This window comes from Oryzias melastigma, linkage group LG19, assembly GCF_002922805.2.
Source record: "Oryzias melastigma strain HK-1 linkage group LG19, ASM292280v2, whole genome shotgun sequence".
In the NCBI taxonomy this organism is placed as follows: Eukaryota; Metazoa; Chordata; class Actinopteri; order Beloniformes; family Adrianichthyidae; genus Oryzias; species Oryzias melastigma.
Genome location: NC_050530.1, coordinates 2396349 through 2408466, shown reverse-complemented (window position 1 = coordinate 2408466; position 12118 = coordinate 2396349). Strand labels below are relative to the sequence as shown.

General features: G+C 35.8%; 1 protein-coding gene and 1 long non-coding RNA gene across 4 annotated transcripts in view; one reads left to right on the top strand and one right to left on the bottom strand.

Annotated features, from left to right (window-relative positions):
- LOC112154646 overlaps positions 1-8254 on the bottom strand; it is an 11061-nt gene extending 2807 nt beyond the window's left edge. Inside the window, exons 1-2 of the long non-coding RNA XR_002920681.2 lie at positions 8159-8254; positions 4579-4664 (exon numbers count right to left, since the gene is read on the bottom strand). This is a non-coding gene — a long non-coding RNA (uncharacterized LOC112154646). The remainder of the gene's footprint in view (positions 1-4578; positions 4665-8158) is intronic.
- Positions 1-9690, top strand: part of bhlha15 (basic helix-loop-helix family, member a15) — a 17656-nt gene extending 7966 nt beyond the window's left edge. Inside the window, exons 1-2 of one of the 3 annotated variants that reach the window (XM_024285751.2) lie at positions 4804-4821; positions 8833-9690. In XM_024285751.2, the coding sequence (XP_024141519.1) occupies positions 8851-9411 (561 nt within the window). In that variant the 5' untranslated portion in view covers positions 4804-4821; positions 8833-8850 and the 3' untranslated portion in view covers positions 9412-9690. Of the gene's footprint in view, positions 1-4803; positions 4822-8260; positions 8497-8832 lie in introns of those variants that run through there. The other 2 variants (XM_024285750.2, XM_024285749.2) reach the window with 2 other exon arrangements.
- Positions 9691-12118: the final 2428 nt, after the last annotated feature.

The window sequence follows — 12118 nt, the reverse complement described above, 5'->3', positions numbered from 1 at the left end:
ATAGGTTATTTTGCTGTTCTGTTACTTGTTCGGCCCACTTGAGATCAGGCGGGTTGAATGTCTCCCCCAAACCAAAATGAGTTGGACGCCCCTGCTCTAGAGTATAAACTTTCTAAAACACTCTGCCAAGCCCGGCATAAACATACATTCACATCAACTGCAATTCATGCCTCTTTTGACAGCTAATGTGGGAGGAGCTAGCATCAAGTTCGCATAGAAGTGTTGACAGTTTTTCTCAATTACAATTCTCGGAAGACACAAATAATCTTGAAAGATTATGTTTATTTATTTTGATGAGCTCTCAAAAATCTTGGTAATCCCGTCTTCATGTCTGGGTTCATGAAAATTTTTCAAGATCCTTACCTTGTACTGCAGGAGCTGCTGCTTTCAGCGGTACTTCCGGGTCTCTGTGACCCAGTTTGAAGGCTTTTTGTCCTAAAAAAGTAAAAAATAAAAGCAGGAACAATAATGTTTTGCTGGAAATGAAAAGCAAAAAAAGCAATCATTATAATAACAATCCACCATATTTGTTTTCTTCTTCTGCGTTTCTGTCAGTAGCAAATACCGATACACACACCTACAGCTCCCTCTAGAGGTTGTTAGCGGTAAGCAACCACTATATAAGTGTCTTCTGAGTATAAGTCGCACCCCTGGCCAAACTATGCAATAAATGTGACTTTTAATCAGAAATATATAGTATTTGTTTTCTAATACCAACATAATCCTGTTTGTATCTGCGGTTTTTAACCTGCAGTTAGCACTAGATGATATTTGTCTTATATGTATCTGTCACATCCCTAGTAAATATACTGTAAAATCCCATGTCAGTTTTCTCAGAGGTCCTCAAAGCTTCGGCATGAAGCTAAATCTTTGACCAGAAATATTCTCAGTGAGTTGCCACAGTGCGACTGTGCAAATAGATTTATGTTCCCACAACACTAGTAAGCACACAAACACACACAGGAGCGGATCAAGGACACCAATACCAAAAGTCAGCGGGTGTTTGCCTTTAGAAGCTGAGAGATCTGCAGCTGCACCACCAAGTTCCACAAACACACTCATTTACTTGACTCCATTCATTCCATTTTGTGTAATAAAGTTTTGTTTTGAGCATTGTTTGGTTTATTTTCTATTGAGTGTTTCTTTTTATTCCTGAGTAATCTTTTTAGAAGGTTTGCACTTCAGATTTGTGCAGGAATTAACAAAAACAAAAGTTTTCTATGTTTTTCATTAAAATAGCATTTTTTACTATCATCAATCAACTTTTATCCCAGCATTTGGCTTCCCTGATCTCAGTTTTTAAAAGTGAAAAGTATTTGGGAGCTGAGCTGTCACTCAAAATCACTTGTCAGTCATTAGGAAGCCCCACCCAAAATCCACATTTAAATATAAAAGTTATGAAATAACATATTAGTCTTAATTGTGTGAATCTTTAGTAAGCATTCACATATAGTGATTCTCCTGCTGCTTTCCATACTTTTTTCAGCATGTAAAAACTCAATCACACTTTCAGCAATCTTGAAATTCCTGAAAGACATTGAAGTTGATCAGGAAGTTACTGCTAGTATTTTTTGTATTCATAAACTATAGTTTTTGAAACATTGAACAAAAAATGCCTAATAGGAAATTAATGAGAAAGTCTTCAAATTTGAAGTAGATTAGCAACAAATCTTTAAATATATGAATGGGCTATTATAGTAATTTTCAAAGGATTTGGAGTTTAGCTAATATTTTAGCAACATGCTAACATTTTTAGCTAATTTGTTATCTACTGGAGTTATAACTCCATTAAATTAGCTTAAAAGATATTTTAAAGTATATTTTAGGCTAATTTAGAGTTTAGCTTCTATTTTACCAACATCAACTGACGTTTTTTATTATAATTTGGATCTTGGCAAGTATTTTAGCAACATGCTAACATTTTGGGCTGATTTCTTATCTACTAAAGTTTTTAAAGGTACATTTAGATTTTAGCTTCTATTTTAGCAACGGACTTAAGTTTTTGACAAAATTAGTTTACGGATTTAGGGTATTTTGGTATTTAGCTAGCATTTAAGCAATGTGCTAGCTTTTTCGGCTAATTTGGCAACTACTGAGGTTTTTTTATGCTAATTTGGAGTTTAGTTAATATTTTAGCAACATGCTAATATTTTTTGGCAAATTTTGTATCTACTGAGATTTTATAGTTTAATTTAGAATTACGACAGCTTAATGCTTAACGTTTTTAACAAATTTAGTTTACTGAGGAATTTTAGGCTAGTTTGGAGTTGAACTAGTATTTTAGCAACAAGTGAGCTTTTTTTGCTAATTTGGCATCTAAGGTTTTTTGGGCTAATTTGGAGTTTAGCTCGTTTTATACCAACATGCTAACGTTTTTGGCTAATTTAGCTTACTGAGGAATTTTAGTCTATTTTGGAGTTTAGCTAGTTTTTAAGCAACGACTGGGCTTTTTTGGTTAATTTCGCATCTACTGAGGTTTTTATGCTAATTTAGATTTTAACTCCTTTTTTAGCAACATGCTAACTTTTTTGACTAATTTAGTTTTGGAGTTTAGTTAGTATTTAAGCAACAAGCTAGCTTTTTTGGCTAATTTGGCATTTACCGAGTTTTTTGGGGCTAATTTGGAGCTTAGCTCATACTTAAGCAACACACTAAATATTTTTGCAAAATTGGCATGTAGTAGGGATTTTTAAGCAATTTTACTCGAAATTTTTCAGAAATTTTTATCAACTTCTTTCTCTTCTTCATAGTTCTTTAACGAAACTTCCAGTCTTTTAGCAAATTTAACATTTTGCAAATAGTTTTTTGCATTTTCAGCAAATCCCTTCAGCAATTAAAGTAAATTGAGTCACTATTTTCGGCAAAAATCTTCAGCGAATACTTTCAGCAAAAAGCATTCACACTAGCATTATTGCAGTTAACACAACTTTTTTAGCTTGCTTTATTTTGGTGTTTTAAGCAGTTCAAACAGCTGTAAAATTATGAAATTGTTTTGCATTTCATCTTCTAAAGTAGTTTCAGGACTATGTGAGGTTCTCCTGACTTTAAGTTCATAGTGACACGTGGTGGTGCATGCTCTGTACGCATCACCGACGCCTCCCTGCTCGTGCTCTATCTACATCCAGACGAGGTAATAATCCCAACTGCCAGCAGCTGCCTGCAGGTCAAACTGACCAAGTGGGATTATTCCAGATCACACATCCATGTTTGGCCGGGGCGTATTTAAGCAATGTTTTACCACTTTGTCTGCGCTGTTTGCTCAGATCTTTTGTGGTTTTGAGGGTGTGCGTCGGTTTGCTTTGCTGTCTCATTACAGAAGACACAAACTGCAAAACGTTTAGCAGAAAGTAAACAAAGATGGAGCGCTGATCTTCCTCTGTGGTGTCAGAAACGTCGACGGTATTCAAAGCAGACGGGGGAGATGGAAATGAGCCTCCAAAATGAAAGCGTATTACAACATTTTTAGTCATCTTTTTAAACCAGAGTGTATATTTCAAAATGGAAAACAAAAACACATGATAAGTTAAATTGACTCCACCAGTTTTGTTTGTACTTTAAATTTGCTTTAGTGAAATGTGATCCAGGAAACGTTAAAGTTTCTTTCAAAGAATTCATAAAGTGAAACTTTATCTTCTAGTTTTCAGTTTTATAGACCTTTATTGTCATAAGACGAAGGCTAAAAAAGAAAAATATCACTGAATATTTCCTATCTAAATCATAATATTTGTGTCACTGTTCAGAAACATAACTCAGTTTAGTATATTAATTCATCAGGACAGCGTAAAAATACATTAAGCATAAATAGCAAAGATGCTAGCATCAGATTGTTGCATAATAGCTCATTTCCATTAGTAATTCCTTTGCAAAACAATTCATTATGGCTAAATGTTATAAACATATCTACCAAATTAAAACAAGTTTTTAAAAAAGAAATGTGATACAAAACACACTAACTAATTTACAAAAGAAACAAACAATACAATATTTAAAACAATTACACTAAAAATCTGGTTCTCTGATAGTAATCAAATGTTATGCATAAGGGTAACATCTGAGAGCCAAATACCTGCCTGTTAATGTCAATGTGATTTGAGAGCTGATGTCTAATTAGGACAAATTTGTTCACGTGTTCATCTTAAGTCGACTTGACGACTGTAACAGCTGGAAATAAAATCTACCAGGAAACTGCAACCCGCACAAAAACGTAGATCCACATCAGTCCAGTTCTGACGTAGTAACACTGAGTGCCAGAGGTTAGACGTTAAAGTTTAGTTGTCGAATAGTTTAGAACCAAAACACATGACTGACCTCCTGACCCAGAATCTATCGGCCAGACTTCTCCGGTCGTCTGGATCCGGTCTTTTGTAAGTTCCTAAGTCCAAACCAAACACGGAGAAGCTGCATTCAGCTTCTATGCTCCACAGATCTGCAACATGTGATGTTCAAGAATGTGCTACATGCAGGTCCTTGAAAGCCCACGGTGTTCACACTGGACAAGCAGGGAGGGGCTTCTTCGCATGGTCAGCGTGGTGTGACTGGATGGATCAGTGTTTGGCGTGCTTGGAAACTTGGGCTCACCTCCTGGGTTGTGCAATGAGCCTAATCCAGTGAGGGTCCTTAGGTAAGACCCTTCACGCTGCCCCCTACTTGGGTCTCCCCGTGTCCTGAAAACACAAGATTGTCAGAAAGTCAATCCGCTCAAACCTCCTGTGTGGAGCAGAGAAAACTGACTTGCTGTGGCCACTCCTGACAAGATATTCTGGAAGGTGAGCAAACCCAGTAGTGCACGTGTCAAAGTGAAGGCCGGATCCGGCCCTCCAGGTAATTTTATTTTATTCTCATTAATGGCCCGATTTTTTTCTTAAGCTTATTTCAGTTGATTTATTTCATAATAATATTTATGCATTTTTATTATTCAAAAAAGTTACAGTTTTAAAGTTTTAAAAATTGTCAATCTGCTAGCTTTTTGGACTATTTTGACATTTAGTATGATTTTTTTAGGCTATTTTGGAGTGGAGCTAATATTTCAGCTACATGCTAGCTGTTTTGGCTAATTTAGGCTTTTCTCTTTAAGTTATTGAAGACTATTTGGAGTTTAGCTAACATTTACATGCTAGCTGTTTTAGCTAATTTCGTTTTTTTTGTTTTGTTTTTTAGGCTATTTTGGAGTTTAGCTAATATTTCAGCTACATGCTAGCTGTTTTGGCTAATTTAGGCTTTTCTTTTTAACTTATTGAAGACTATTTGGAGTTTAGCTAACATTTACATGCTAGCTGTTTTAGCTAATTTCGTTTTTTTTGTTTTGTTTTTTAGGCTATTTTGGAGTTTAGCTAATATTTCAGCTACATGCTAGCTGTTTTGGCTAATTTAGGCTTTTCTTTTTAACTTATTGAAGACTATTTGGAGTTTAGCTAACATTTACATGCTAGCTGTTTTAGCTAATTTCGTTTTTTTTGTTTTGTTTTTTAGGCTATTTTGGAGTTTAGCTAATATTTCAGCTACATGCTAGCTGTTTTGGCTAATTTAGGCTTTTCTTTTTAACTTATTGAAGACTATTTGGAGTTTAGCTAACATTTACATGCTAGCTGTTTTAGCTAATTTCGTTTTTTTTGTTTTGTTTTTTAGGCTATTTTGGAGTTTAGCTAATATTTCAGCTACATGCTAGCTGTTTTGGCTAATTTAGGCTTTTCTTTTTAACTTATTGAAGACTATTTGGAGTTTAGCTAACATTTACATGCTAGCTGTTTTAGCTAATTTCGTTTTTTTTGTTTTGTTTTTTAGGCTATTTTGGAGTTTAGCTAATATTTCAGCTACATGCTAGCTGTTTTGGCTAATTTAGGCTTTTCTTTTTAACTTATTGAAGACTATTTGGAGATTAGCTAATATTTACATGCTAGCTGTTTTAGCTAATTTCGTTATTTTTTAGTTTTTTTAGGCTATTTTGAAGTTTAGCTAATATTTCTGCTGCATGCTAGCTGTTTTGGCTAATTTAGGATTTTTTTAATTAAATTTTTATTGCTAATTTGGCATTTAGCTAATATTTTAGCTGGCCATCAGCTTCAGCGTTTTCAGCTATTAGCTTCAATGATTTCAGCATCTTCAGATATTAGCACTAGCATCTTCAGCAGCCAAATTCAGTTTACAACATTCACACTTATTGGAGGTAATGCTATATATCTAGCTCATTAATATGTTAAAAAGCTCCAGTTTAATGTAGTTTGGAGTGTTTAATAAATGTTTATCCTGTTCGGCCGTGACCTAAGGTGTGTTTTGGATTTTGGCCCTGTGCGATTGAGTTTGACACCCCTGCACTAGTGCATGTTGGGCACTAACCAGTGAAGGTGAGAGATTTGAACGTGAAAGCCTGAAATGCACATTTACATGGACATTTTGCTGAGGGACGTTTGAACGTAACATTAAATCAGCTGAAACACTCAGCTTATTTAAAGTCTCACTCCAGCTATATATATATTTTTATTGTAAAATTATTTCCAGTGGTCTTTTAATTACGATTATGAAGTTTGTAGTCAAATTAAAAAAGAACTGTTTTGTTTTTTGAGACTTATTTTCTAGAATTTTACCTCTGAGTTGTGGGTGGGACATTTGTGCGGAAGTTAGCTCCGCTAATTTCCCATCAGCCCTTTGTTTACACTCTCTCCTGCTAGCTTATAGCATCTCACATGCCTAAGCTAACATTAGTGTAGCAAAAGAAACTGCGAGCAATATCAGCGCTTTCCAGCCCTTCAGTTTTGATCCAGATCCCAGCTCAGACGAGGAAAATTAAGACACTAATATATCTGGTTTTCCGCAAGTGGATACTTCAGAATGAGAGCGGACATAAATAAAGTAATTTTAGATTAAAACTGTGTTTCTGAGTATTTCTTAATTCAAATTATGTTTGATCAGGATGTTTATTTAGTCAGCAATGTATATTTACATCGACCGAGCGTTAGCATTAGCCGTCCAGAGGGAAATCCCATTAAGCGTTAGCATCGAGCTATTGGGTGGGATAGTGTGGCCAGAGTTCAAACTTAACTTTTGCGAAGTCACATCTACCAATCAGGGACTCATCTTTGGACATGTGACGTGTTTGATCAGCGCCAAAAAATTAATGCTTTTCTTATTTTCACCAAGAAATTTGTATTTTGGCAAAAAACACCACTAGGAGGGATTTTAAAATAGAAAAAAATATTGTAGGAGTGAGACTTTAAGCTTACTTTAATTCTTTTTAACTTTCTTTCATTTTTGTTTTAAAATCCCCATTTTAATATTTTTATTAAATGTTTTTTTTTTTAATTATCTTTATGCGCCTATAGCAGGGGCGTCAAACTCAATTGCACAAGGGGCTAAAATCCAAAACACAATTTAGGTTGCGAGCCGAAAAGGATAAACATTTATTGAACACTAAAACGAAATATTTAAAACTTGCAAACTGTTTAACATAAATAAGAACTAAATATATAGCATTACCTGCAATAATTTGCTAGTGTAAATGCTGTAAGTTGAATTTGGCTGCTAAAGATGCTGAAATTGATAGCTAAAAACGCTGAAGCTAATAGCTGAAAACACTGAAGTGGATAGCTGAAATAGTAGCTAAATGCCAAATAAGCCAAAAAAACCTTAGGTTAGCCAAAGCAGCTAGCATGTAGCTGAAAAAATGCTAAGCTTCAAAACAGCCTAAAAAACTAATAAAAAGCCTAAATTAGCCAAAAAAGCTAGCATGTAGCTGAATATTAGCTAAACTCCAAAATATCCTTAAAAAAATCTTAGAAAATGCCAAAATAGACCAAAAAGCTACCAGAATGACAAGTTTTAAAACTTTAAAATGGTAACTTTTTAACATAACTATGAATAATAAAAAGGCAGGGATATTATTCCAAAATAAATCAACTTAAACTTTAAATAACTTTCAATATTTTACTCTATATATATTTAGTCAAAATCATGCAAGTTAGAAATAAGCGTGAGATAACATCGGGCTGTTAATAACAACAAAATAAAATGATCTGGAGGGCTGGATAGATTTACCTGGAGGGCCGAATCCGGCCCCCGGGCCTTGACTTTGACACCCAATAGCCTCAATTTCGACAGAAATTTATGTTATTTTGGTAACAAAAACAGCAAAATATTGAACGTTTTATGCTTTTAACCCTTTTACCTGTAAATATTTTAGTTCTTTCCGAACATAAATGATGTAAATGAGAATTTGCCGTCACAGCTTTAATGTAAACAGCGTTTCGTGTGTGAGTTGAGGGTGTGAATCCTGTGATGCAGCACAGCGCCTCGGCTCTCTGATTGGCCGAGCAGCGCGACGTGTCCATCAGTCTGCGCTGCAGGCTGCGCGCATGCGGCAGTTATCTGCGTGCGTCCGCGGTGCGCTGACGCTCCGCCGGCCGTCTCCTTCCACTCTCCGCGCGCAGACTTTTGATTCTTCACGCGGCCGGATGCGTGTTTCCATGAGCGCTCAGGGGCAGGACGGGCCGTCTACCTTCCACAGTGAGTCCTCTTCCTGTAGATGAGCTGCTTTTGTGCGCGTTCTGTCAGTTACAGCTGTGCGTAAAGGTGACTCCAATAGGAAAAATAGGGAGTTCTAATCAGTTTTTTCCACCTTAATCTATGTAAAACTTCTTTTTCTACCCATTCAAACGCAGATTGGTTTGCATAACTTGTAGAAGCACATTTGAATTATTGAGAATACATGGTTGTGGGGTCTGCTGCTCTCAGGTTTTGTGAGTGTAACCTTAAAATTATTTTCTGATTAACAGTTTTTTCACTTCATTATTAGGAAAACACTTTAAAAAATAACAAATGTTCATTGTTTCTGCCTTCCAGGATAATTCAAGTCCAAGGATGAAGTGCAAAAGAAAGGCAGTGAAGCCCTCCAGGAGGCCCTGGTCCGACCCGGAGCCAGAACTGGAGCCGGACACGGAGCCTGGCTCCAGCGAACAGGAAGGCTCCGAGGCCTCGGTCCGGATCGGCGACTCCTGGAGGGGATCTCTGAGGAGCAGGGCGGGGAGGCGCCAGGGAGGAGCGGGCGGAGGCCGCCGGCGCCGACAACAACAACACGGCTCCAGCACCAAAGAGCGCAGCGTCCGACGGCTGGAGAGCAACGAGCGGGAGCGCCAGCGCATGCACAAGCTCAACAACGCCTTCCAGGCCCTGCGGGAGGCCATCCCGCACGTCAAGACGGACAAGAAGCTGTCCAAGATCGAGACTCTGACCCTGGCCAAGAACTACATCAAAGCCCTGACCACCATCGTGCTGGACATGTCGGGGGCCTGCCTGCCTGCAGGCGGGGTCCCCTCGGAGGCCAGGCTGCTGCAGTGCTACCAGCAGCACCTGGAGGACGAGGGCGAGGACGGGCTCGCCCGGTACCTCACACAGATGCGCCGCTTCAGCCAGGACGAGTGAGAGGAACACTCGAGGACTGATGGATAACGCTGGAGTGGACCCAGAAGGTTCTGGTTCCATTTGTGTTCTCTCTTGATCCTTTTTTTAGTTCATTCATAACTGTCGTAAAAGACAAGCCTGATAATCCATGAAATTTGCATCTAAAGACCAAAGATTATTTCCAAAGTGTGTGCCATTCCTTTTTATTTTATTTTTGTGTGTTTTCTCTCATCTTAAAGCCAAAAAGTTGAGAGGAAAAAAGTGGAGAAACACTCGTCAATAAACACTTTTATTTATTACCATGACTGTTTTTTTGGATGAATAAACTCACAGATAAACTTACACGGATAACCAACAAATAAAAACAATATACTGAAAATTTACAACAAAAATACACTTTTTTTTTTGCTCCGTCATTCTAACCAAAGGAAGTTCAAACGTTCTCCTGAGAAAGAGGAAGATTCACTTACAAACCACCACGAGACTTTTATACAACCGCTTTCATTTAAACGAACTGAAATCTTAATAAAACTTAAGCCAGCACCGTAAAGCTTCCTCGTTTGTTCAGAAAACAGAAAAAAATATATATATTTTTTTTGCCTCAGAACAGATGAAATCTTCACCTATTTCACAACTCGGATGTAAAAAAATACTATTTAAAATGAATATTTCACAGGAAATGAGTTTCACCCTTTTGTGTTCATCAGAAAATTCAGAGTTTAGCTTCTATTTTAGCAACATGCTAACATTTTTTTTGCTAGTTTGTCGTCTACTCGGGGTTTTAGGCTAATTTAGAGTTTATCTTCTATTTTAACAGCAGGTTTTTGACTAGTTAACTGAGAAATTTTATGCTAATTTATGCTAATATTTTAGTGATATATGCTAACATTTTTGGCTAATTTGTTATCTTCTGGGGTTTGTAGGCTAATTTAGAGTTTAGTTTTTCTTTTTGCAACATGCTAACATTTTTGGCTGATTTAATTTACTGAGGAATTTTATGCTAATTTGGATTTTAGCTAATATCTTAGCGATATATGCTAACATTTTGGCTAATTTGTTTTCTTCTGGGGTTTGTAGGCTAACTTAAAGTTTAACTTTTCATTTAGCAACATGCTAATATTTTTGGCTGATTTAATTTACTGAGGAATTTTATGCTAATTTGTAGTTTAGCAATATATGCTAACATTTTTGGCTAATTTGTTTTCTTCTGGGATTTGTAGGCTAATTTAGACTTTAGTTTTTCTTTTAGCAACATGCTAACATTTTTGGCTGATTCAATTTACTGAGGAATTTTATGCTAATTAGGATTTTAGCTAACATTTTAACGATATATGCAAACATTTTTGGCTAATTTGTTATCTTCTAGGATTTGTAAACTAATTTAGAGTTTAGCTTTTTTTAGCAGCATGCTAACACTTTTGGCTGATTCAATTTACTGAGGAATTTTATGCTAATTAGGATTTTAGCTAACATTTTAACGATATATGCCAACATTTTCGGCTAATTGTTATCTTCTAGGATTTGTAAACTAATTTAGAGTTTAGCTTTTCTTTTAGCAACATGCTAACATTTTCATCTGATTTATTTTACTGAGGAATTTTATGCTAATTAGGATTTTAGCTAATATTTTACCGATATATGCTAACATGTTTGTCTAGTTTAATTTACTGAGGAATTTTATGCTAATTTGGAGCTCAGCTTTTAATTAAGTAACGACCTAGATTTTCCGCTAATTTGGCCTCTACTAATGGTAAAAGGTAAAAACATCTTTTTTTTAAATCCCATTTTGAGACATGCAAGTTTCTTTCTACATTTTCATTTTGTTCAGGCTAAAAATATTAAATATAATTCACATTTATAAAAAAAAAAAAAAGGTCATGAATGCAAATCCAAATTTCTTAAAGACTAAAGTAAGACTATACGGCTCCCTTTAGGTTTTGATTAGTGGAAAACGAGACCAAATGGCTCTTTTATGTAAAGGTTGCTGACCCCTGATCTAAGGGGATTAAAGCAGGAGATTTTCTGCATTTACCTACCGACTGCTTCCAACAGGAAGTAGTATTATTTATTTCTAAGATGTGGCCAAACAGCAGCCTGAATGACGGAGGCGGAGTGGCTCCGGTTACAGAAGCAGCCAAACCTCCTTCACCTGTTCTACCATCATCACCTGTTCAGGTTAAGAGGCGCAAAATACACAGCAGGGCGGGTCGTTTCCAGAAGATTTTTAGGGAAAAAACACATTATTTGAATAACTTAAATAAAATCCTCATTTTTAGAACTATAGTAGTGATACCGTAGAAGAATGGAGTGTTAAGGACATCAAAAAAGGTAAATAAAAATGAGAAAAAGTTGAATTTTATGAAAATAAAGGCATACATTTCTGATTTAAAAAGTTAGAATTTTACAGGGAAAACCTCTTTTAAAAAAAAATAAAGTTGTACATTTACAATAAAAGTAAAGTTGATTCTTGAGCTTTATTATGTTCATCTGGACTCCAACATAAACACGTCAAGGTTAATGTCACATTTTATTTTCTAAATTATGACTTAATGAAAATAATTTTTTTGCTTTATTTTCATACATTTTGATAATTTTCTGCATAATTGTACAACTTTATTCTCACAAACATGTTTTTAAATAAAAATATGAGTTTATTCTTGTACATTTTTTAAACTTTTTTTCATAAATATATGACTATTCTAATACATTTTGGACTTTTTTCCTCATA